We start from the raw sequence: 26,577 nt of genomic DNA on the forward strand, positions 1-26,577 counted from the left end.
TGCAACAGCAAAAGGGATATTTAGGTAGCTATTGCAAAGCAGAATCATGTAACTAAAAATTAGGTTCTATTATTTTTTAATGCTATCTTATTATAATTTATGTTGCTTTAGGAATATCATTACATATTACATACAGAACATCATCCACTTTGGCTCTCATAAACACCTTCTTGCTCTAGGCAAATCCATTTAAGATATTTCTACAACTGTCATTTTCTTAATCTTTTGGTTTGTACCTGTTACTCTTGTTTATGTATTCCTGCAATAGTTCCCTCTCGTCAGTTGCTCATCTTGACTTTCAAAATCCTTCAGAGCTTATTGTCCCCTTGTTTACTCTCTCAGTAAGTACCAAGAAATCAAACATGCTGTTGGCTTCATTTTTGAACAACTTTTGTCATCATTTCTCCCAACCTGTCCCTCATACTTGGGAAAAGTAGGCTTCCGTTAATGCATCTACTACCTTCACTCAAATTATACATTTAAATGTCACTTTGCTATGGTGACTACAAAATCTTGACAGTGGGTAGGATACTCGCTAGCTGGAAGCACATCTGCTGTCTTGACTGTCCAGTGGTTTTGTTGTGCTCCCCTCTGTCCTCCTTTCAAATCTTTGGCTCCCATCTCACTCCTGGATTGCAGACTCGCTGGGGCAGTGTCCCTTTGTGTTTTATCTGTGCACTGCACGTAGCAGATTGAGATGTGTTTGTGGGGAACAGAACGAGGGGTGAATTGTCCTGAGTTCATAGTTCATAGAACCGAGTTAGCCTCAGATTATGATCCTCAGTGTAAAATACTGCATCGTTTTGAAGGGTTCGTGTTTCTGATTCACTGATCCTTTTATGCTCATCAAAACTTCTGGTATGTTTTTCATTACAAGTAGGGATATACACTTTTTTGAACTTTTTCAACTGTAGATTGCATTTTGTTTAAAATCTCTCTTTTGATTCTAGTTGAATATAGTGCCTTCCTAGTGTCTGGCATAAATGCCGATAGTGGTAACTAACTGATTTAATTTACCCCTAAGTGCCGGATTAATTTCAGTAAAATGGTTTAAATGAGTATCACTGTGTGTAGCCTACATAAACCTGGTGCTCTCTTGTTGCAGGTCACAGTGCTGTTGACATTACCAAGGTAGCAAGAAGACACCGCATGTCTCCATTCCCATTGACATCTATGGACAAGGCCTTCATTACAGTTCTGGAGATGACCCCAGTGCTTGGAACAGAAATCATCAATTACAGAGGTATTTTAAGTTGGACTCTTTGTGAGGATTAGGGTGGTTAATTCCTTATTTTACAGCCTTCATAAGCTCTTGATCTTTTATTAATGTTGTGAGGTGTCTGAGACAGTACCTTCTCCAGGAGAAACTGCTTTAGGAAATGCCAATAATAGGAGAAGAAATCTGCTGTCAAAGTCAGGTGACTGTCACCTGAGCTCAGTGCTGTTCCCTGAAGATACCTGTAATGGAACTCAAATATATCAATGAATTTTCTTCTGGTCTGTGTTACATCCGACAAAGCTAAAATGTAGAAACCACAATTTGCCTTAGTGATTGATTGAACACTGGACTTCCGTAGATGCGAAGTATAGTGATCGTTCACTCTGTTCACGTACTGTAGGAGATTCTCACTAAAACCCCTTTCCAAACTGCGATTAATGAACAAATCAAAGCAATTATTGGTTCCAGGTCACTTTTTTCCATGTCTCTATCTTTACGGTTCATCTCAGTCTGTTTTTCCGGATCCTGCTTGGCCCATTGGTCATTCCAGAATTTGCCTCCTCTTCTCATAAACACAACATAATTCCCTTTCTATTCTACCAGTACATTTGATCCTTTTCTGATATTTACTTGCATTTAACATTTGATTTATTGATACTTTGTAATCAAGCATAACTGTTGTTGATTTATACAGTGAGGTTGTCTTAAATGGCACCAAACAGCAGGCAAAATGTCAGACCTTGTGACTGTGTCTATACTTATAAATAAATGGGGACAGATGAAGCCGTTGTCTGGCCTTAAAAGGAATCAGCAGGGCCCTCTCATGTTTATTCAGCTAAACGATCCTCCCTCCTGGAACAGTGTGTTCATAGTGCCTGTTAGGTGTCTCCCTTGCTTCTGCTATCCCTTACACCAAGCCTGGGCATGATCTGGGAGAGTGTTCTTGGCATAGAACAAAACCATGACAGGGAGCTTGCTGGCAAGTAATCCTAATGTAGGTAGGGAAGAGGAAACCTCCTCCAGGGATTCCTCCAGATTTTCCAAAGGTGAGGTGGTGAGTGAAGAGAGAGCAGAACCGCAAGCTTCAAGAGGCAGAATGTTTACGACATCAGTGGACTCCAGGTAGCAGAGAGGTACGTGTGGTTTCTGGATGGGATATTCTGTCTTAAATTTCAAAGTTGTCGTGCTCTGCACCAAACCTTTGTGCTGCCGCAAACCTTCGAGATATCTTCATATTGACATCCTGGTTTAGCAGACTGTATGTACAATCACAGCTGTGTGTTTAGTCGCTCCAAATGGAGTTCAGTGCTCCCTGTGCCTTGGTAAACAAGAAGCAGATCTCTGGGTGCACATCCTGCATTCAGAACAGCACCGATACTGGATCAGCAAGGAATACACACATTACACCCTGCACTTTCATAGTGGTGTGTGGATTAGAAGAAGGCTGTAAGGCATAAATGCCTGAGCATCACTATTAGACCTTTTTGGATAGCTGTCAGCCCATTGTGGACAGTATGATAAGCCACAGTTTTAGGTATATTTAGTCAAAGTTAAGTGCTATATATACAACACTGATCTCCTGAAATAAAGGATGGAAGTCTGGCATGTACCTCCCTGAAAAAATAAGCACAGCATATGTTTATTTTGCGATGTGAGGTACTGTCAAGGTACTGTAGCATTATTATTCTTTTTTACATAAAAACAGTTTTGATTTTTTTTAACCTCTAGTACAAAACTAAGTAAAGAAATGAATTCTTGAATTTGGGTTGTATTGATTATAGGGGAAAAAAAAGTATTGATAAGCTATTACTTTTCCTTTTTTTTGTTCTTCTATAAATATGTCTCATTCTCTTGTCCTTTTATCTTCATTTTCATTTTTCTCCATCTCTCTGTCTTTTACACTTCTGGATGAAAAGTTACATACTGTTTCACCACCCTTTTGTGTTGCGTGTTGCTTCCATTGTGTATTTTCCCTAAAACTTAATAAAATATGGCTAAAAATATTCTTCTAGGTAGACATAGGGTAAGCATAATCCTCACATGCTGTTTGTTGAAGTCAATAACAATAATGACACCATCTATTTATATGTATACACCAGTCTTTGTGCAAACATTTATACCCACAGTAGGTAGCAGCCTTTTCATACATCTGATTTGTAAACTTCTTCATTAGAATTATGGTGAAATGAGACTTTCAGGAGCACAATTTCTCTGTAAGGAAAGTGAACTGTTTAAAGTTCTAGGATTGCAATTTATTTCATTAACAAATTACCCAATTAATTTTAACCTGATTTATTTATACTACTAAACATAATACATTGTATTGATCCTCGTAAGTAAAGCAGCTGAACGTTACTCTGTACAAGTAGCCAGTACAGTCCTTGCCTTGGTTAAGTCAAGGCATGCCGTAGTCTTGCAAATCTATTCCCCCCTGACATGAGAGGGAGGATGAGTACAGTTATCTTTTGAAACTTGACTTTCACATTGATAGTTGTATTGCTCAGTGCCTGTGTAGATCATTTAGCCTCGTCCATATTAAAAAGAAAAAAAAGAAAAAAGTAAAAATGGAGAGTCCTAAAACTTTTTACAGAAGGGCCATAAACCAAAGGCATCTGAAGCATATTTCCCACCTGCCATCATCAATATCTGGTATATGAAGCCTTCCATTAGCCTTTTATTCCAGGTAAACGCAGTTACCTGAACATTGCTCCATGAGTATATAAGGTTAAGTTTTTAGGCAGCATGATAATGATTATTCTTCTGAAACTAAGAGGCAGAAGTTTAATTGATACTAAAAGAACAAAGCAGAGGCAATCCACACTTCATGAGCTTCAGCCTCAGAACAGAGCAGCTTTTCTGATCTAGTCCAAGAGCCCTGTAACTTCTGTAGAGCTTGGACATTTTTTTCCACAGTTTATTCATTTTGAACTAGCTGATTATTTTGATAGCATTGACTTTTCAGATCACACTGAAGTGCTGTCAGGACAATATTTACAAAATGGGAGCAAATCCATCATCTCTAGTACAACACCTGTCTCACTGCTTTATCCCAGTACCAGTACCCTGAGAAATCAATATTCTTCACAGAACTGTACCAGTTTCACCAGCTAAGCTTTACAAAATACCCAAATTTGAAAAGTGAGTTTAATGTAATTCTCCATTTTTGTTAGAATCAGAAAATTATGGGCATCACAAGGGGCAGTTTGATGACATTAAAATACCTCAGAACATCTTTTTGGAATTACAATTAATCAAAATAAGGTCAGCGTATTTCTAAAATAATTGCTCAAATAAAGGAGAGTACAGAGGTACTTCAGATTGTCCTTTAGTTGCTGAGTTGCTTCATTTTAAAAGCCTTAAGGCTTCAGCCAGTAATTCTTACATTTTTCTCCCCTTAATGAAATTCATTCCCACTACCGGCTAGCCATTTATTCCCTTCAAGTATTGCATGGCAGAATGCCAGGGACATACTGTTCAACTTTTCTCTAATTGGTGTGATTTTGCAAGCAGACAAGAAGTAAAATGAAGACACAACATGCCTGCTAAAATTAGAAGCATCACTTTTGTATGAGATTTTGTGCATCTGTGAACAAAGGGTGGGTTTACTAGGCTTTTGATAGCTGCCTTTTCTGTGCTATAATTTAAATGGCTGTGTCTGCAGTCTTTTCCAGTGCCAGTGTACAAGGTTTCATGAGCTTTCTAATAACTTCTATACTGTGTATCACAGACACTGATATGCAGTGATGCACAGATGTATTAATAGCCATCACAAACATGCTTTTCTAGTTGCTTTAACAGGTTTTATCAGTGTTTTCATGGCAATACCTATTTCAGAGATGCAACATGAATATTTGCTTCAGGCTGAAAGTTGATACAGATGGATGTGAGCACAGTGATGTTGTAGTTGTTATAATTAATTACTAACTAAATCACTTTGTGTTAACAAATACAAGTAATCTCCATTATAACACCACTTCACCGGAGCTGAACATTTTCAAATCAAGTAGGTGCGCTTTTTAACAAAACCTGTCCCTTTAGTGTGCAATGTTAGGTCTTCTGCCTTCCCAGCAGATCCAGAACCACGCTGATTTCCCTATCTGTAAAACAAGGAACACACTTGATACATGTCTCTCTTTTTTGGCATGTCTGAAAGATCATAATCTATAAAGTACATATCCACCCAAATTCTCCTGGCAGGAGTAGTCACGCATCCACTCACTTCTTCATACTTTCTGTGCCACAACACACTGCTAAGAGCAGTGGCCTCTATTACAAGATGAGATTCCCTTCTTCTGCTAAGACATACTGGAATCAAACCAATCTCGGTAGTTCTGACCCATGTGCCCCTTCCCAGTCCATCTAATCACACATGTAATAAATCTTTCTCACTTTCCCACTCTGTGAAGGGATAAGGTACATATTTTCCGCTCTGTTCCACATCATATTAAAAAAAAGTTCTTGCTGGCGCCATAAAAGCGAACAAGTAGTGAACACTTGACTGAGGGTGAAGTAATTCATATCAGTCTCTACAGGGAGGCTGAGCCAAATTACAGCTTATCAGTCATAGTTGCTAAGTGAAGGGAAAGAGTATGTTTGAAACAGCTATTAAAATACTTAGGACTATATAGCGTATATTTACATAAATAATTCTGACACACACATGCACTCACCCTCCATTAAGCAGAAATGCTCTCAGCAATTAGGAAAAGCTAATCTATTGCAAAACTTCTCTGTCAATTTATGGAAACTTTTCCATCGTTACTGTTTATGTGAATCCTCTGGGCTCAGTCCATCACCTTTTGTACACAGGATTCAATTCTGAAATGTTATTTTAAAAGCTTTTAAAAAAATAACTTCTTTTTTTAAGTTTAAACACAGGAAAGTGTGTATTTTTAAGAGATTTCAGAAGAAAAACTCATCCTGAAGCAACAAAATACTTGTTTTTTCTGTCTGATCCTATATCAAAGCTGTCACTTCTGGGTTTGGATACTTGGCATTCAGATCTACTGTCAACAATTTCACCATAACCAGGAACACAGACTTACTGAACAAATCTTTCATCAGTACTTTCAGACTTCAGTGTTTTGTCATTTATGTAGAGGCAGAAATCAAAAAACTGAGATCTAATCACAGCACACTGCTGTTCACCTTTTTTTTTTCCCCTTTCACTAGCTGTAATGACATGGAGCATGGTCTTTTCTCTTTTCTCTTTCCTAGATGGAATGGGCCGAGTCCTTGCTCAAGATGTATATGCAAAAGATAATCTACCACCATTTCCAGCATCAGTAAAGGATGGCTACGCCGTCAGAGGTAAACACTTACTTTGTAGACAGGCAGTATAGTGTCTGTAAAACCACTTTACAACGTGTTAGTTCACCCATTTTGAATCTATCTGTTGTGTGGTTTTTTTGAGATTTGATTCAGATCATTGCTGAAGTCACAGCTGTCTTGAAGGAAGACCATAAAGCTGAATTCAGATCTTTTAAGTGGATACATATGTACACAGCAGATGTACGTCCATGTGTGCTCATAGACATGCACCTGTGTTGCTAGTGAGTCTCTTGGAAACATAACGCGTTCAGGAGAGTAATAGAATGTATGTTTCTGAATGTCAGATTATTCTTCTATTCCTCTGCTGTTGATTTAATTTGGAATTTCTTGCTTTTCTGTTACTTTGTTCAACTGTCACAGATCCAGCTTCCTATTTGTGAATTATTTTATGATTGCATTAGAGAATTTTCAGAAATACATATCAGAATGTACTCTTATGGAGGCACTTCAAAAGAAGAACTCTTTTTTTACTTCGAAAATATTATTGTTGCCGTATATGATGTGACTGTACAGAGCAAGCAGTGCGTGGTTTCCCAGGAGACCTGAATCCATCCTCTGCTTTGTCACTAGGTGCTGTGTGATTTTGAGCAAGTTGCTCCTCTGTGCATCACTTATTCCATTTGGAAAGTGAGACCAATGATAGTCACCTCAGATACCTGTGGAGGAAAATTTAAATATACAATTGAACACTATACTAGTAGTTATTTCTTTGTGGTAGGGGCTGAATAATCGTAACACCATGTTGATATTTGGACACAATAGCCAACTTTCTTTTAAGGATATTAAAATATCTTTTTTGTTACTGGTAGCTGAAACAGTGGAAAGCAACTGTCCATGAAATAGACTGTCTGCAAACCCAGGCAATGGATGTAGTCCGATAGCTTCCCAATGGAGTTGATATAAAAAAAAAAATTCCAGGTCTGCAAGATGAGTTTGACTGCAGCTGTCTTCTGTGTGTGTAATGACCAGTAGTAGCAGCAAGGGAGCTCAAAGGTAGCCAGAGAAAGACGGGTAACGTAATGCTGAGAAAAGCTAAGAGGGGGAGCTCCGAGTACAGTGCTGACTGACAAGGGCCTTGGAGTCGAGCAAACGCTGCCTTGCAACCTGCTTGCTACATGGTAAGGGAAAGAGGTATTTAAAAGACATGTAGATGTGGTGCTTAGGGACATGGTGTAGTGGTGGACTTAGTGGTGTTTGGTTTACAGTTGGACTCGATCTCAAAGGTCTTTTCCAACCTAAATGATTCTATGATTCTCTGATTCTGCAATCTCAGTAAACACACAGAATGACCAGAATGATCATGGAAGCCATCTTCAACAACTTCTGTCAGAACCAACACACAAGACCTTGATTTTGATGGTGGATTCAAATACAGTAACAGTGAGGGACTTGGATGTGTTCAGAGGAGGGCACCAAAGCTGATGGAAGGGGATGGATGGAAAGGATGTTCCATGAGGAGTGGCTACAGACTTTGGATTTGTCTGTCTTGGAGAAAAGGAAACTGAAGGGGGACCTCATTGCTCTCTACAGCTTCCTGAGGAGGGGAAGGGGGGAGGGAGGTGCCAATCTCTCCTCCCTGATATTCAGTGACAGGACACATGGCAATGGGTCAAAGCTTGCCAGGGAAGGTTTAGACTGGACATTAGAAAGCATTTCTTTACTGAGAGGGTGGTCAAATACTGGACCAGGCTTCCTAGAGAAGTGGTCGATGCCCCGTGCCTGTCACTGATTAAAAGGCAGTTGGACAATGCCCTCAATAATTTGCTTCAACTTTTGATCAGCGCTGAATTGATCAGACAGTTGAACTAGGTGATCATTGTAGGTCCCTTTCAACTGAAATGTTCTGTTCTGTTCTGTTACTGTTCTTGTAGACCTGTTATCTCAGGATTTGAGAAACAAAGCTTGTAGGCAGAGATAAAATTGATGACATTAACAGTTATTTTTTCCAAAACATTAAGGATTAGCTTTCAGTCACATAAACCTGTCTGCCCACTTTCTTGTCCACTTTCTTCAAGTTATATCAGTTGTACATCACCTGTAAACTTTGCATCTGTATCATTATTAATGGGGGAATAAAATCTAATTCAGTAATATCAGGTTTAAAATAATTTGGCTATAAGGGAATTTTTTCTCTTCTTTTTCTGGATCATCCTAGTGCATTATTTCCCATGAAGGTATGAGAACTGTGTTCAGTAGTATTATATGCCTTATTCAAGAAGTAGTTGAGTCCTTTTCCACTTTCTTATTTTAGAGTTTGTTCTGAAGCTCATAGATTAGGCTGTTCAATAGGCTTTTAAAGTTGTTAATCATTAGTCTTCAAACATGACTAAGTACTGTAGATCATCATCTGCAGAGTTGCAGCTGATGTATGAGTACAGATGTGATAAATCACTATACAGACTGAATGGACATCCTTCCTGAAAGTAATTCTTCTTGATAAGATGAGGTTATCTAGCTGTATATTCAGGGCTTCTGAAATAAAACAGAATGTATTAAGATAACCATTGTCACTGATTAGACGTCATCTCTTGGAAATCAACTTTTGACAGTTAGAGATTTAAAATTAACAAAAAGACACATTTAAATGTGATGGCATGAACCCGGTTTGTCAGAACACCCTTGACAGCATGCCTGCTGTGCTTGGATGGGCAAGAGTTGCTTGTTCTCCATACGTACTTTACACCATGGTAGATAGAGCCTATAATACCACTAATGCAACTTGTTGAAAGACCTTTTAGGCAGGTAGAAGCTTAAACTTTGTTAGTAATGGTACCTTTGTTGTCCAGCTAAAAATACAGATTTGTCAAAATTAGAAGTCCTGGAGACTTTCAGTTTGTTAAATCAATGATCTCTGACTTTCAATTTTCAGAATGGCTTCAGTGAAAGATACAAGGTAGCTAGTTCAGTGCTAGCTCCTAAAATACAAAAAGGAACAGAACTCAGACTTCTAATGTGTCCGTCCAGGTTGTGTTATCTTAGCCCTACTGTGCTTCAGAAAATGCCAAACCTGTGTGGTCATCTATGCAATCTAACTGTGGCATTTGTCCATGTTTTCCTCCAAAGGCAGAGGGAGATTCTAAAATGTCAGTATTCCATTGTTGTCTAGAAAAAAGGTACATAACACACTTACAGGGTACTTACAGGGTATGTGATGCCCCTGTGTTAGTTTCACATAAAGATTTGCTCACAGTGGACATTTTTACAAATCTTATAAATCACACAAATATACTCTCATGAACACTCTTAAATTTTTATTATTAATGTAATTCCTCCTAATCTTTTTTTCCTTGATCCCATATTGCCCAGAAAATTTCAGTTAACAGTACTATAGAACCTGTAATTTTCAAAACAATAAACACAACTTAAAAGGACCTAAAATGGGAAATATTTGCGAAACTTCTATAACCTTTGTCATGCTGACACTGAAGAGCTGAATCTTAGATCATTCTTTGGTTCTCCTTAATTTCTAATGCCATCGTTTGTTTTGGTTCAGCCTTTACCATTTGTATTGTCCATCTTAACAGCTGCTGATGGCCCAGGAGATCGATTCATCATAGGGGAATCCCAGGCTGGTGAGCAGGTGAGCACAATTTCTTTTCTTTTCTTTTCCTTTTAACATATTTTTCTTTTGTAAGATATTTCTTTGTATTTTTACAAGCCTTGCTAGTGCTCCAAATCTGAATACTCTTGGAGGTGGTGTGAAGTAGGACACAGCTGTACCGACCCTCCTGCTCTGTGCCTTGGGACATGAATTCAGAAAGTGAGGCAGTACGGTTACATAAGGAACTAACAAGGGTATCCCAGAATACTTCAGAGCATTGTGCTGACATGTCCGATAGGCATGCATGCAGTACTGTTCTGCCCTAATACAGTGTTAGAGGACGTAAGGTTCCTACTGGCATCGCAATTCAGAAACAGATAAAAGCATGATTTAACCCCCTTTTTGCTGATAGATTTTTAAAGGGACATGAGCCCAATAACTTTCCACAAGCTGCTTGCATATTTCACACTAATACCTGCAAAACAAGGTGTAAGAATTTTGTATGAAGCCTTTACAGATGGGTAATGATCAGAACAATCATGAGGAAGCCTGGCAGCAGCCTGGTTTGTGGTATTGCTCTTGTTTGTTTGTTAAATCAAGAGTGTTTGAGCACCTTCGCAGGTGTGTGGATTGAGTTTAAGAGCCAGTGGGGGCAGCAACCCTTCATGACCTGCTGTGATGCGTAAATATTCATGAATAGACACAATTTGTGATTTGCTCTCAAATTCAAGAGTTTATTTCATTAAATTCCTGTATTAATATTGGGGTAATGGGAAAAAAAAAGTCAGTTATGTTCAACCATTTTTACTATTCTGTCATTTTAATTGCACCTGCTAACTTCTGTTCAGGAGAACATGGGTTAGTTCACAATGTTTCTCCAGCTATTTCATCCTGGTTTATAATTCTGTGCATTGTATGTGAAATGATGGAGAAAGGCAATATGTAACAGGCGAAACAAAGGATTGATCAGTTTTAATGAGGAATCTACAGTGTGCCCATTTTGACTGCTAAACAAAAAAGTCCAAGTAAAACAGATGTATTTCAAAAGTTGTTTCAGGTTTCAGAAGTATTACCAGTTGCAGAATTATTCAGTATTTTTAAAAATGGAGTTGAACTGCATCTAAATGCATAATAGACATTTAAGTTGGTTACTCATGATAGATACAAAGACCTGTGAAAATAAATTTTGCTGTAGTTCCCATCCATCATCATGAATTATACCTTGGTATAATAGACATCATCTTAATACGGAAATTCACATGAACTTAGATTAATGAATCTGTTATACAAAATATGTAAAATTGCTTTGAATACTAAACCAAGCAAACTAATGAATTCAGTATTTTTTTCACCTGCCTTGGACTTCTAGCCCTTCTGTCTGCATTTTCAAGCACTAGTCCAGAATCCAAAAGGCTGACAACTATTTCTACAACCTTTTTATGGTCACTATAAAGTAGCAAGAACCAGCAGAGCAACCTGCTGAATTATCACTCCTATCATTATTCACCTGTCATCAATATTAGCATTTTGCTAGTTAAAAAACATCACAGCACAGTGGTGCTTAAAACCAGGACTGTTAAAGGTGTGTGTAATGGGGAGGACTGTGCACAGATCTAAAGGTTTCAGTGTCCTAATCAGTTCAGCAGGTTTGTACAAAGGACAAAAGGGCAAATGGGAGCTTGCTTCCCTCCTCAAAATTCAAGAGCTCACAAATGTCTCTCTGCGGGGACAGTCTGTCCTCCCAGATTACTCAGAATAGGAACCCTCTCTGGCAAGGAACAAAAATTGGGTGGGAGGAGGCATGCAGAGAGAGAATAATTCCGATAGTACCAGTAGCGAGGTGGAAAAATGAGGCTGTTGACCTCTGAATAATTGGTCAAAGTTTTTTTCTTGGGCCAACACATCTTCAGGTTCATCTCCTTCCCAAGAAGTTATTTATAGCCTTGGAATGCTCCTCAGTCTCGTTTCACCCTTCAGTCACTCTCAGCAGCAACATTCTGCTTTTCATGTTACAGACCAATTAACAGAATGATTCACAGCAGGGAGTTCAAAATAGGTTTAGATTTGGCTTCTCTTGTAGGGAAGAAGGTTATGTAAATGCTACACAGAGAGGAAGGAAATGGGTCTGAGAATTGCAGCGAGGCCATATAGCCAAGTTGGACATTTCCCTATCAATTTATATTTCTTGTATTATTTTCTGATTTCCATTTCCAGATGGTCGTGTTTATGTTAACAACCATTTTTTATTTTGTATTGAGGAAAACTTTCAGACGCTGCCCTGTTTTGGGGAGGTTAGGGCACATTTGAGAGTACTGGTCACAAGCCATGCACGTGGCCTCTGCATGAAAAACTCAGCCATGGGGAGCAGTTGTTTTCTTCCTATAGACTTACACAGCTGGAGCTTACTTACCATTTCATGGAAGACCTTCTAAATACATTTGTAAGAGGCACTGTGACTAACCAGCTGTAATACAGGATTGAAAACAGACGTTTTCCACCATTCCATTAACTTGGGCCTTTTTATAGAAAGGAGCACGGGTCATCGTAAATCATGCGCAAGAGAGAATGCCTGAGGTGGGGGCTGTGCTCTGTAGATTACTTCTGGGTTTTATCCAGTGACTAACATTAAATAGATTATCAGTGATGAAGGCAAAGGGCAGAACCCAGTACTACCCTGTTCCAGGTAAGTGTGAGCTCTCAAAGGCCTTTAAAAGAGCCTCTGTGAAATTGTTGTACATTAATATGCTTTCTGAGAAGCAGTCATTTCTTTATCTTCATAGTCTCTAGCGCAGAAGAACACAGCCCTAGAGATTAACACACAAATCTGGTGGTTGACTTTTGCTCATAAAGTTAATATCAAATTCTCAAAGGACAAAAAGTGAATTAAATACATGAGCAGCACAACCAATTCTAAAAACAATTGTTATTGTATCATAAATTTGTCTAAATGTTTCACATCGTTACATCTCAAAAAATTAACTCATCTAGTAATAAACTCCAAAAGCATGGATAGTTACAGTGCATTTTATCACCGTAGGCACTGATTTCTGGCACAGCTGTAGACATTATTTATTCTTTGTGGTTCTTGAGGCTGAAAAAATCCATTTTAAATGGGACATTTTTTTTATGCAATACGTTTTTCCTCTGAAAATTCTTGTTGAAGACATCAGTGCTGTAGTAAGTTCAAAACAATATTACCTGTTGTTAATGTACCTATAGACTATACCTACAACAATATGCAAAAGAGGTCCCATAATCCAAGGCATAAGCTTTGCCTTTTGCAACATCTGTGTTCATAAAAATTAAAATAACACACTAGACAAGACTATTTTCACTTTTAAGCATCTTCAGTATAAATGGCAGCATCTCAGCTATTCATCCACAGCTCCTTGCATAGTCTGTGGTGAAAAATAAATACCATTCTTAAAAAAGAAGTATTATTTTTGTGTTATCTGGTTTAGATACCTGCTTTAGGATGACATGAATCTTGCCCTAAAAACACACTAACCATGGCACATGGTAAGTGTGGTTGTTTTGGTGGGGTTTTTTCATTTATTTGAGCATTTTTATGTTCTTCTTGAAGGATGTTAGCTTTCCATCACCTGTAGAAAAGGGTCATGATCCAATCAACTCCAGGCTCGGTTGTTCCTTTGGGATACTATAGGTCACTGTGATATGGTGCTAAACCAGAGGGAAACCCTTTCCAGCTTCTCCCTAGGGCTTCTGTCCCAACGAGCAACCTTTGCAATATACACATTTCAAAGCAATACTCACATTTCAGAGGTTACAGCAGTGCAGAAATGGGAGTAGAAGAGTGGGCAAAGCACACACAGCTCTGCACAGCTGTAATGTTGGCCACCGATCTAGAATTTGCAGATGTCTAAGAGCCTCCTGTCGCAAGTCAGGGAGTAAATGCGTGCTGGGTGGGAGCAGGTGACAGTGCTTGAGCAGTGCTGCCTGCAGGTCTGTGGGTTGCTACCAACTACATGCTAATCACAGTCAGAGAAGCCCTGGACATATTCCAGTGTTGCGTATGGAAGATAGAGTCAATCTGCACATGGATTACACATACAGAATATGTTGGTCTGAGCAGAGCTGTGTGGATCTGTGTGTAGCATGTTCACTAATCACAGTAAAGCCTAAATAAATGGGGCTTACTAAAGTGCTGCGGGGAGCAAGCACTCATTCTAGAAATGAAATCTCAATCCTCATACCAGCTTCCTTTAGTTGCATTTTTTCAGAAAGATTTTTATTTTAGTTATTTATTCCTTAAGTGGTCATGGTCAAATTACAGTTTTACCCTGGATTTTGGAAAATGTGTATTAAAATAGGCTGCCTGACTGGTAAGAAACTTTATTAAAACCATGTTGGTTGTTTTATCACGTCATTCTGATACTTTTCTATTCTTTTTATTGCTTCTGCTGCAACTTTGTAATGCACTGTGACTTTATATAACTGTAGAATATTATCAAATTTAGGCTCTGCTAAACTGATCCTCACAAAGATAGATACTCTACGTGTGTTGAGCTGTGTCTCAGTATGAGGAAATCTGCTTAAAAATGAAGCAGCTGGTGACATTACTTTACTTACAAGCTGCTGGTTTTTCATATAAAGAGTGCTGGTAAAACAAAGCAGAACAAAAACCCAACCAAATCAGAGCAAAGAAATTTCAACCCTAGGGACCAGAGTACTCTACAAAAATATTTATGTACACAGAACTACTAGATTTTTATTTATCTAAGTTTCTAGAAGGTCACCAATCTAACATATTTCTGCGCCAGTTATTTTTCTGAGCCAACCACAGTATCAGTATATTGCTTCATCTAAAAGTTTTTCTTGTGTTAGAAATTTAAGGGGAAAAATCTGAAGCCACCTAATATTTGACCATATAAAAAAAGCCATATCTGAAGCAACGGCCTAAAGTTTATACCTGTTGATACCACTAGCAGTATATCAAGAGTCATGCCACAGTTAAGAATTTTAGTCTTTCAGATTACTTCCATGAAGTTCAAATGGTTTGAGTTTTTTCTTTTCAAAAATAAATTAATTTTTGTTTGTTACTTTTCAGCCAACTCAGACTGTGATGCCTGGTCAGGTAATGCGTGTTACAACCGGTGCTCCAATTCCATGTGGTGCTGATGCAGTGGTGCAAGTGGAAGATACAGAGCTCATCAGGGAATCAGATGATGTGAGTCACAACTTAAAACTCATTTTTGTTTTCTGTGCAGCAGAAAATGGCTCGTGGTACAATCCTGTAAATATGAACAATAGTCCTACAGAAAAGCTCTTCTGTTAATCTCAAAAGTTTGAGGATTTTCACATTAGTTCCTAGTGGCAATTCTACTCACTTTCTCAGGATGTCATAACAGTACCTACTTGCCCTGACATCTATTTTTCATCACAGTTGTTGAATGCTGGCACTAAAGTATTTGGGAGCATGACTTGGGTGAAAGGCAGATACTTCTTGGAGATCCATAAGTACAGTCCAATTTGAGTGCCTACTGTATTCACATTTTAAAATACAGAGTAGTGGGAATCGGACATTCCATTTCCTTCCTTTCTACCGAGTTCACATTTAGCAGTAGAGCAGTCTTCATATTTCAGGATCGTCCTGAAACTCAGCAAGGTGGGACTTCCAAAGTTCTCCTAAACTCAACATGTAAGAAGGGGAAAAGTTTTCTGAAAATACATATTGATTCCAGAATAATACATTGAAATGTTATAGTGCAACATTACCGCTGACAGAGTTAAAGCTGAATATGATTTTCTGTGGGGAAAGTGAACTGTTTTAAGTGCAGCAAAATCCATGTGATGACTTGGATTTTGAACTATGCTGTGAAGATGCTTCTGTATTACCAGAGTTGGTCTTGTTTCAGCAAAGGTGAATTTTGTGGATTTTGGAGAATGTCTTGTGCACATAACTTACAATAAATGCATATATTTATAATAAGGGGTTTCATTATGTAACAGGGGAAGTAAGTGCCCCTCAAATTTTTTTAAACCATAACTTTCTTCAGTTGACCTCTGTGCTCCTTTAAAATGAGGAAAATACTGAATTTAAGACCTCTGAAAACCAGAAAATGGATAAGGTGCATATTCATCCAGAACATAGTCTTAACTGTGTTTAATTTGAACAGATTTTCTAGCATACCTATAAATCATATTAGCACTACCTTACAGATGCTGCAGAATACCACTGAACAAATACGAGTGCTATAGTACTAATTCCGTATGCACAGTTATCTTAACAAAGTAAAAGGAGTTTTTTGATGGAGCACAGGAGCTCTCTGTAGACAACTGTATGCCAGACATTCCATCTTAGACTTCCTTTGTGTTCAGGTAATTCCTTCTGAATCATTTCTTTCACTTACCCAGCTGTGGTTTCAGGACAACATCATTGTGTTTGCCACCATCTAACAGATTTTAAGGCAAGAAGATGCATCTCTATTTGACAGAGCTGCCAAGTTTGCTTTTGAAATGAAGTATGTGCATGGTTCTCTGCTTAAATCAGCCTTTGCTCCTCTGGTGCTGTTCTGACAAGCTTTTCCACTTCGCCATAGCTCTGTGCTAACATTGCAATTGCAGCTGGGGTGTAAGCAGATGAATTCTGGTGTTCAAAGCTGAGGAAGACAGCAGAAACTGCAACATTCTGTCATGATCCTTTCTTGTGCCTTATTACTATAAATGCATATATTTTTACATCTGATGAAGTCAGCAAGCTGTCTAGGCTGGCCTTCTTCCTAACAGAGAATGTACTGAGTCAGTCCTGCTTTGAGGTTACAGATGTGTGTGTACAAGCTGTATCTTCCCCTAAAATACGCCATTGCCTTCACTGCTTGTTGATCGTTCAGTTAGCCTTACTGAGCAAGTTTTCTGTGGTCATTGCCCACTTCATCATGGGAGGACTATCATATTGCAGAGCAACATACATGATAACCTGTTAGCTTCTGCTTCTTTGGATGACTGTCTTCCTGGATTCCACTTTTTCTGTGCCTGTTCTCCTCTGCATGTAGGAACAGATTATTTTGCTGTGTGCTTAAACTCTGAATATTTAGCAAATGGTCAGCCACCTTCAGCTGCTTTTTCCTGCCTAAAAGTTTGAGGCACAACTCATCAGTTTCTCCTTGTCCTTGAATATGCCACTGTCTTAATCCTGTACATAAATAATCAGTATAGTTCAATTAGTATGTTATTTTTGTCACCTTTTTCGTGCCTGGGCGGCTATATATTTCAAGAATATTTTTCTTCTTAGTATAAGAACTCCTTCAGGGCTGGGATTTAACTGAAATGAAATCTCTAACATCTGAAAAGTGTTCTTCTGAAAAGACAGAGAGTACTTTTAAAAGGGACCTCCTTGACCTCTAGTTGTAGCAGTACTTAGCATCATTGCAAGCATTCCCTAAATGACTGTAGAAGTCACAGGCCTGAAAAGAATTACATCTATCTAGCAGGAAGAAAAATTCTCATCAGCTTGCCAAATGTACAATCGTTTAGAAAGATCTTTTTGCAAAAACATGTCTACACCCTTTTCATTTTGAGTTTTTACGTCACCTCGTAGGAAAAAGGAGGCCAATGTGATCAACCAAAACAAGAGTTAGTCTGGACCAAGACCAAGCATCAGTATATCTGTATGGATGCTGGCTGTTAACAGCCAGTAGAGTAAACCACTCGTAAGTTCAAGATATATTAGTACACAGCAAGAAGGATGCTGCTTGTTACACACCACATGGAAGATGTTCTCAGTATAATATCATACCTCTCTGCAAGCCCTGCCTCGAGCGACCCTGAATTATCTTGTATTCCTAAAGCATTCTGGGATATCTATCAGTTCCATAAATAATAATCTCTGCACATCACCATTTTGTCCATGGTCACACTCTCCACAATGCTTTTCAAACCCGGGATTACTAAATTCCTCAAAAGCCTTTTTCTTCTTTTCTCTCCTAATTCAGGAGTCCTAAACAGGACCTTTTCTATTACTGAAATGTATCATGGGCACTCCTCTTGATTCCCTAGAAACTTCCTAGCCATCTTTAGTTGCTAACAGGATATGGGAAATTCAAATCTTCATGACTGGCCAATTATCCCCAGAGTGTCATAAAAATACAACAATTTTTTGACTGTTGCCCCAGATCTTCATCAGAAGCCTAAAGCGTCTTCTACAGCTTCTGATGGGGATAGAGGTAAAAGAACATCCTGGGCACCAGCACAGCCATTTTGGACACTAGAAGCCAAAAATAGTCACTTCTCTGATATTAAGGGGAGCAGGTATAAAAGAAACAGAATTTGCATTAAAAGCCTATTTTGAAAATACTGTGATAAAGTAAGGAATCAATTATTTCAGGGTTGATGTTTTTGTTAGTCATTTCCTGGTTTTCAGGGGTTTAAATTTATCCATTTTCACAGTAGGTAAACAGAATCACAATCTGTAACATGTTCATTAACTTTAACTGTGGGGCCTTTAGTGTAAAGCACTTGGTTTGAACTCAGAAAATGCAGTCCATATCAACTGTAAGAAAAGAGACAAGTCCCAGTGTCCTATACAATACTATCGTTCCTGTAAAAATTCCAAATTACAATGACGTGCCTTGTTTGTCTTGTAATATTAGTGCTTGATTTAAAACTTTGAGGTACTTAAAGTATGAAGCACTACATGATAATGTGAAAACAAAATCTGTTCCAGCCTAAGTGTAAATTAGTGCTACTGACAGGCTGGCACTATCTCAAATGCATATGTATCATCAACCACTTCCAGGGCTTATAAATTAAATATTAACAATATAGGTCATGTGCCATTTATTGGCATTGAATGAGTCACCAAACCATTGAAATTCTGAAGGAGTAAACACAAACATTAAAGTAGGCATCAGGGTTTTCAGGCCACTGTTTCTTGTTCACAGTGAATAAATGTGATGAATAAGCCTCTTCCTGGTTTGTACAAAGCTCTCAAGTAGGAGTTTCCACTACAGGAATCTATGTGAAAATCCTGAAACAGCTAGAGCGTATAGCTTCTTCCGGAACATACAGCTTCTTCCCACCTTTCTGCAGATGTAGTGGCATATTGCCTGTCAGACTAGTGGTCCTTTTGAAATGCCATCTTTGAAACTGTTTGAGCCTATCAAGTTGGCTGAGAGGAGTAGAAAGAATCCACTTGGTATAGCAGGTCAACAGACAAACATAGGACATAACATAGGAAAGGTACATAAACACAGGGATCTTAAAAAAAAAAGACGGTAAAACTATGTATTCAGTGCTGGTCCTTCCCTGCTGTGCTCATCAAAGAGAGAATTTCTTATAAAGCCGTTCAGTTTTAGCACACACTGTATTAAAATCTTGACACACAGATCAGGAGAACGATGATGATGCTTAAACCATAAGGTCTCAGGGTAACGAGTGCTTTAAGCTGTGTAGACTTCTGAGAAATTAAAGCTGATTAATCTTCTTTGAATAGCCCAGCTGACCGCGTTTGATCTCCTTGTTTTTATAGGGCACTGAAGAACTAGAGGTTCGAATCCTGGTGCAGGCTCGACCAGGCCAAGATATCAGGTCTGTAAACAGCCTACTTTATAAACAATAAAATATCTTTGTAAGGAATAGAAGGGCTGGTGATTTCTGTACTCGTTTTTTAACCATTAGTACTGACTTTTTGACAATCTGGCTAATAAACATCCCTGGACACTGCTCACCAGGGGCAGGACCAATCAAGGAGAGATACTTTCAATCTCATTCTGGGTTTCTCTCATTTTTTTCTGTGCTGTGATTTTCAGACCTATAGGACATGACATTAAAAGAGGTGAATGTGTGCTGGCTAAAGGAACCCACATGGGTCCGTCTGAGATTGGTCTCTTAGCAACTGTTGGAGTAACCGAAGTAGAAGTTAACAAGTTTCCAGTGGTTGCAGTCATGTCAACAGGGAATGAGGTAAGAAATGTATGTTTAGAATCAGGGTCTAAATTGCTGTTTTCTTGAGGACAGCATTTCAGATAGTGACTTCTACCCTATTCCCAAGTAGACTTACTTTTTGAGCTGCAACTCATGTTGACATGAGGCATTTTTGTAAGTGATCAACCCATAATCAGCTGCTCATGTTTTCTCCCTTGAGGGCTCTCTCACAAGTCTCGCACACTGTCTTTGCCAAAATTTTGGTAACGTGTCCAACCACGTGCTAGCTGCTTTCCTCCTGCCAGCAAGGGAGGACCTGTGGAGTAGTCAGGGTTGTAATTCATACTGCCAGTCATGACTGGAAGAGTAATTTCTTTTGAGCAGCGTTCCTCTATAGCTGCAGCATGAATGGTAGATAACCTGTCTTTGAAAACTGAGTAGTACTACCAAATGCCTTGCTGTAGTATTTTGCCTTTGCATTTTTTTTTAGTAGTAGCACACACTGGAATCCAGTCTCCTGTTGGTAGAACTCCAGACAAGCTTTCTAATTGCTTTGTCTTATCTACATCAGAAAAATCACATTCAAGATTAACTTAATTTACTAATTTTACATATGTTGTGGGTCGACCCTGTCCAGCAACTATGCTCGCTCATTCCCTCCTGCCATGGGACAGAAAGAGAATAAGAAAAGCAAAAACAAAAGAACTTGTGTATTGAGGTAATGTCCGTTTGAGGTTTAAAGACCGCATGAAGTTTACTTACAGTTTTGACTGTCCTTTGAGACAAACTTTTTGAAATCCAGACACAAACATAAACCCAGTAGCTGTATTCTCATACAGCTTGGATATGTTGAATTTTGAAAGATTTTGGAAACTTTAAATACTTCTAATTTTGTCATCTGGTGGTGCCCTTGCCACTTCCAAAACCCTGGTGAAGGTTACTTTGTGACTGCTGAGTACTATGGGTGGCTGAGACCAGCCTTGCTGGGACAGAATCTTGCCAGATTGCACAACACAGACAGGGTGTGTCGTGCAGGAAATGTACCGCTAAGCAAAGAACAAATCCAAACTGCTACAAGGATTACAGGTGATGATTTTCTGAACAGTATCTTCTGTATGACAGAAGATTCTTGTGTGTCATTAAAGGGTTTTTTACTGATGTGAGAACTCTTCTTTGTATTGTGTTAAAAAAGATCCTGCACAGTGGGTTTTGTAAACATCCTATGGAAATCTGCACAGAAAGAGAGCTGCTAACCAAAGCATCAAAGTTTAGCCATGCTCCACTTCTGATTATTCTTACCTTACTACCTAATATCATTGCTCTAATTTTGACAGATACATCATCAGCATCAGTATTACTATTATTTTAATTCCTGACAGCATTGGTTGTCCTTCTGTTTTCTACAAAAGAATTCCTAATTATGTAAAACATGTGTTTATATATGTGTGTTTTACAGTTTAACTTCCAAAATATGACACATGTAAGGCACTTGCCATAATACTGTCTTGAGACAAAGTTTTTCATCCAAAACAGTAATTGATAGGAGAACCAAGCTTTAAGCTTCTATTATTCCATACAGATTGTTGTATTTAAAAAACACCTTTACTGATAAGTAAACAATGTTTACAAGATTTCTTTTAATACCTTTAAATCTGGTTAGCAACATCATTGAGGTTCCTTTAAAACTATTTAAATAGAATCAATAACTTGAAAACTTAAAAGTTTGTGTTTTGATTTCTAATGTTTCAGATTAGAAGCCAGGTACTAGTAAGGAGAAAAGTTTAGCAGATGTGAACCAATAGAAACAAACAAAGCAGTGTGGAGGATTGGACTAAACAAGCACATTACGTATCATATTAATTTAAACTCACTAAATCACTTTACACATATATTTTATGATATATATGGTGTCTAAGAATATCCTGACCAGTATGAAGAAGAAAATTCCCACTTGTGTAAAGGCACAGTATTCCAAGGAGACCAACTCAGCGTATTTCTGGTTTTACAGCTACTGAATCCTGAAGATGACCTTTTGCCAGGGAAGATTCGGGACAGTAACCGTTCAACTCTCCTAGCTACAATCCAGGAACACGGGTATCCAACAATCAACTTGGGAATTGTGGGAGATAAGTAAGTACCACATGTTAGTAAAGATGTCACTTCATATTCATGCGGTGCACTTTATGCATCCATGGAAAAAAGAAATATCAGAGAAAATGTCAGTCATTGCAAGTGTCACAGTGTTGTGACAGGGCATATCTTGAAGACATTTTACCCTTTTCATTAGAGAAATAAATAAGTCTATTCTAGTATTAAGAGGAATCATTTGATAAATTTTTTATTGAATGGTGTTTATACTGTTTTGCCTCTGTTGAAACATGTTACTGCTGCAAATTGAATTTATTGCTGCAGTATCGTCACAAGCACCATTCTTAATTCACGTAAGAGGAGGCAATTCTACAGCAACTATACTTTTTTCTGATCCAATAAAGGGAGAAGGAAAGTTTCTCTCAGTGCCAAAATTAATTCAGAGTATAAAACTCTGTCAGATTCTGAGTAACTGTCTTTTGGGGAAGGCACCACTGCTGGGTGTTGCTGAACATTTCCAGAAATATGTCAAAGGATTTAAAAGAATCAATTTATTTTTTTCCTTTACTAGTCTCTCTACTTTGATTGCCACAGAGTACTATCCTGTGATCAGTCTTTCCATTCCTCTGACAGTGATTGCACCTTGTTTCCCAATGGTAGTGAAGTCACATCTCCTCTTGAGAGCCCTAGGATAAGTGATTGAAGCGTTCAGACTTTTGTCCTTTGCAAGACTGAGCAGTGCCTGTCATCCATGGCTTGAGTTTCTCAGCATAATGTATTTCCTCAATTTATTGAGCCCCAGAGGCTTTGAACAGGCTTTCTTGTTTCTCATTTTAGGTATCAAACCAACTGAAAGATGTGATTTGATAGGGAGTTGTTCAGATTCACCTCCACCTCTTTGAGAAAAAGGGTTGTTCCTTGTGAGTAGTTAAAAGTGAGGCCATATCAGAAAGAAGAAGAAAAAGGGAAACAGTGAGTTTTAGCACCCACATTTCACATTGATTGATGATGAAATTCCCAAGCAGGGAGACAAAGTTGCTGCTAGGGAACAGCTAATTTCAAAACCAGTCTTTTCTAGTGCAGAATTCAATACAAAACATCACTAGCTTGACAGAAAATATATAAAAGGGCCAACCACTGTGTGGTTTTACAATATGTGAACCAACCTGAACGGTGACCCCAGGAAATGCAGTTGTATTTGAGGTATTCATACAAGGAACGTGACACACAGCAACCACAGCAGTTGTTGTGGTCTTAGGGAAAGCAAACCCTTCTGGATACTTTTATTGCATCCAGGCATCCTTTTTGCTTCTTTGGCCTAGCAAAACTCAGTTGCTGTTCCAAATAGCAATAAATATCAAAAACCTCCTGCCCGTGAATGCTTCCAGTTTCAAGTGGTCATTTCATGCAAACAGAGTCTAAACTTATGAGACCGTTCTTTCCAGGAATGGTATCTAAATGTCCTGGATCTCTAGGGTGTTTTCTGTATTGTAAGGACCTTTTTAGACTTTAAAACATAGGTAGCGAAGTTCTCAAATAAAACTATTATATCCAGAGATCAGGTTCTAGATTTACGTATCTGAGAAAAAAGAAAGCAGCCGCAAAAAGGCTGTCAGCTCCTCAGAGTCATCTCTACATAAAAGGAAGGTGAGCAGGGTTTTTCTCCAGCAAAATACTGGAGGTGGAACTTTTTGCCACCTGCATGACCAAAAGTTACTGCTACTGTCATCAACATTATCAGTTTACATGCTGTCATTATTAGCAGTGGGTTAATCCAATGGCAAAGATGCTTTCCCTGAACATCCTTCTGGTAGTCCCTGCAGCAAAATAAGAACCTAGAGCTTGTTTGTTCTTTATAGCCTTGTCTTAACCAAATAGATATCGTCTCAAATTTGCTGTGAAGTCAACACCGTCAAATGGAGAGTTTAATTTAAGGTCATTGTGCAAAACTATAGCTGTGTTCTCCATTGCCTTCAGGAATTTTTCTATGACCCCTAGGCATGGAGTGTCTGTGAAGATATGTAATCTTGAAAGCCCTCAGTAATCAATATCTAACAATTTTAGAATCACAGAATCATAGTCATTTAGGTTGGAAAAAACCTTTAAGATTGAATCCAACTGTTAGCCTAGCACTGCCAAGTCCACCACTAAACCGTGTCCCTAAGTGCCACATCTCCATGTCTTTTAAACACCTCCAGGGATGGTGACTCAACCACCTCCCTGGGCAGCCTGTTCCAGTGCTTGACAACCCTTTTGGTGAAGAAATTTTTCCTAATACCCAGTCTAAACGTCCCCTGGTGCAGCTTCAGTCAGTTTCCTCTTGTCCTATCACTTCTTACTTGGGAGAAGAGACTGACACCCAGCTGCCTACAACCCCCTTTCAGGCAGCTGTAGAGAGCAGTAAGATCTCCCTGAGCCTCCTCCTCTCCAGGCTAAACCCCAGTTCCCTCAGCAGCTCCTCATACAAGACTTGTGCACCAGACCTTTCACCAGCTTTGTTGCTCTTCTTTGGACACGCTCCAGCACCTCAATGTCTGTCTTCTAGTGAGAGTTCAGGCCTGATAGATTTTTTTTTACTTTTCTATATTTTACTTTCCTATATTTTTTACAAGTATGTTTTGTGACCCTTTTTTACTAGTTGGATGCTAGCTGGAAACCAGACAGTGAACAAATGTATCAAAGGTAGACAAGTGTCTGCAGCTTTGCTTTAAGTTATGAGTGAGGTTGATACTTTTGGATCCTTGCTATTAGTATGTTCTCTGTGTCTTGAGATAGTATTACCTTGGCAAAGGTGGTAAGAGTTCTTTTTAAACTTGGTTTCATGCTTGGGGAGTTATTTCTGCAGAGGCAGTTACTTTAGCTCATAGAATAGCTATAATGACCATCCAATTTTAGAATGATTTTGTACTTTGCAGGAAGTTTTGAAAGAGTAATTCAGTACTGCTGATTTAGCCAAGAATCTTCCCTACCTGATACCAGGATTCCGTCTTAGAAGTCTTCTAACCATACATATTATTTATGTAATAAAGCTAGTAAGAGAATGTTGCCCATACAAATATTTAGTATATATCTTTCGGACTAAAGCGACTGATTCGATAGAGTACCATGGCACTTGAAAAATGCAAGAGACTTACCAGAGAGGTCTTACAAAGGGTACAATTTTCACAAGTTAGCATGTTTATGGAAAAGATGAACAAGTCATCAGTGTCTGTTGTATGGTTTACTGGAGTTAAACCATAGATTGTGTGTGTGTATGCTCATGTATATGTCCAGTTTATTGTGTATGTATAATATGTAGCTAGACAGTGAAAAAGAGAAAGATTTTATATGCCTGCAATACCTACAGGTGAGGTAAAAATACTGGCAAACAATACTTTTCAGAAGGGAAAATTAAAAACTTGTGATTTTTTCTTTGAATGTATCACTGAATATATTTCTCCCTTCCCATATTTCAGATTTGGAGGGGTTTTTTCTATTTCTTTTTGTTTATACATTTTACATTGAGGAAATTTTTACTGCATTTTACTGGGAGTGTCACTTGCTATATACTATAAGCACTGAATAGAGTTTGAGAGAGCACCGTATAGGGAGCACAGCTGAGTTATTACTATTGCTGTAACAGGTCAAGTTTTTTAACAAGCATGGAAATACTGTCAGTCATATTTACAGAGCTAATTTTCAAGCATGAAAGTTGTTTTAGAGTAGTATTTGCAAAGACAAACTTAGAGGTAAGGTTCCTGTATTTCATTTCAGAATATGATTCACTCAGAGATGTTTAGGTAAGAAGATAAATTGTCCAGCTGCTTCAAAGCCCAGGACTGTGATACACATAAACATGTTCCAGCAGAGAATGTGAAAGGGTGGGGAAGCCTGTGGAATGTCATGGGTGTCTGCAGAGTAGTTAGGACCACTTTAAAAACACCTTTGCACATTAATCGTATGTGAAGTTACATTTTGAACTGGTCACTCGAGTTTCACTTGGCCTATATTTGTATTTTCAACTGAAATTAATATTTATTTCTTTTTGGAGCATGTTAACAATTTCTGAGATTGTCATTATTTGTTTCCATTCTCATAAATTGTATATGTGACTCAATATTCAAAATTTAATTAAAACCAGCAAGTCCAAAACACATAGATAAAATCTACACCTAAAATCCTAGAAGTAAGCAATAGGAGAAAAAACAAACAAACTGGAAAACATGATACAGCTGAAGTTATGTCTGGCTGGAAGCCAAGATTGTCTCTATTTGTGTTCTTAGCCCGTAAAAAACAAGCTGTTTGAAAAGGACACACCTCTGGGTGGAAATGGAAGATACTCCATTTCCAGAACTGCTCCAAACACAAGAAACAAATGTGAAACAAAAAAAGGAAGAACCCTTCTGGTATTGTTCTAACTATTGTGTCTTACATCTTTGATTGAATCACAGCATCACTTGCTAAAATTGCAAAAACAACTGGCCAGTTAAAACTGGTGTTCCAACGTACTTATGAGTGTCGTCTCATATAACAAGAC

General features: G+C 38.4%; 1 protein-coding gene across 9 annotated transcripts in view; it reads left to right on the forward strand.

Moving 5' to 3' along the window:
* The window catches only part of GPHN (gephyrin), a 297,031-nt gene that overhangs the window by 245,493 nt on the left and 24,961 nt on the right, over window positions 1-26,577 (forward strand). For all 9 annotated transcript variants that reach the window (XM_027777278.2, XM_013305412.3, XM_027777280.2 and 6 more), the window contains 7 exons: window positions 1,106-1,243; window positions 6,437-6,529; window positions 10,075-10,130; window positions 15,160-15,279; window positions 19,579-19,637; window positions 19,859-20,012; window positions 21,982-22,103. In XM_027777278.2, the coding sequence (XP_027633079.1) occupies window positions 1,106-1,243; window positions 6,437-6,529; window positions 10,075-10,130; window positions 15,160-15,279; window positions 19,579-19,637; window positions 19,859-20,012; window positions 21,982-22,103 (742 nt within the window). The remainder of the gene's footprint in view (window positions 1-1,105; window positions 1,244-6,436; window positions 6,530-10,074; window positions 10,131-15,159; window positions 15,280-19,578; window positions 19,638-19,858; window positions 20,013-21,981; window positions 22,104-26,577) is intronic.

The sequence above is a fragment of the Falco peregrinus genome, chromosome 1 (genome assembly GCF_023634155.1).
Source record: "Falco peregrinus isolate bFalPer1 chromosome 1, bFalPer1.pri, whole genome shotgun sequence".
NCBI lineage: Eukaryota > Metazoa > Chordata > Aves > Falconiformes > Falconidae > Falco > Falco peregrinus.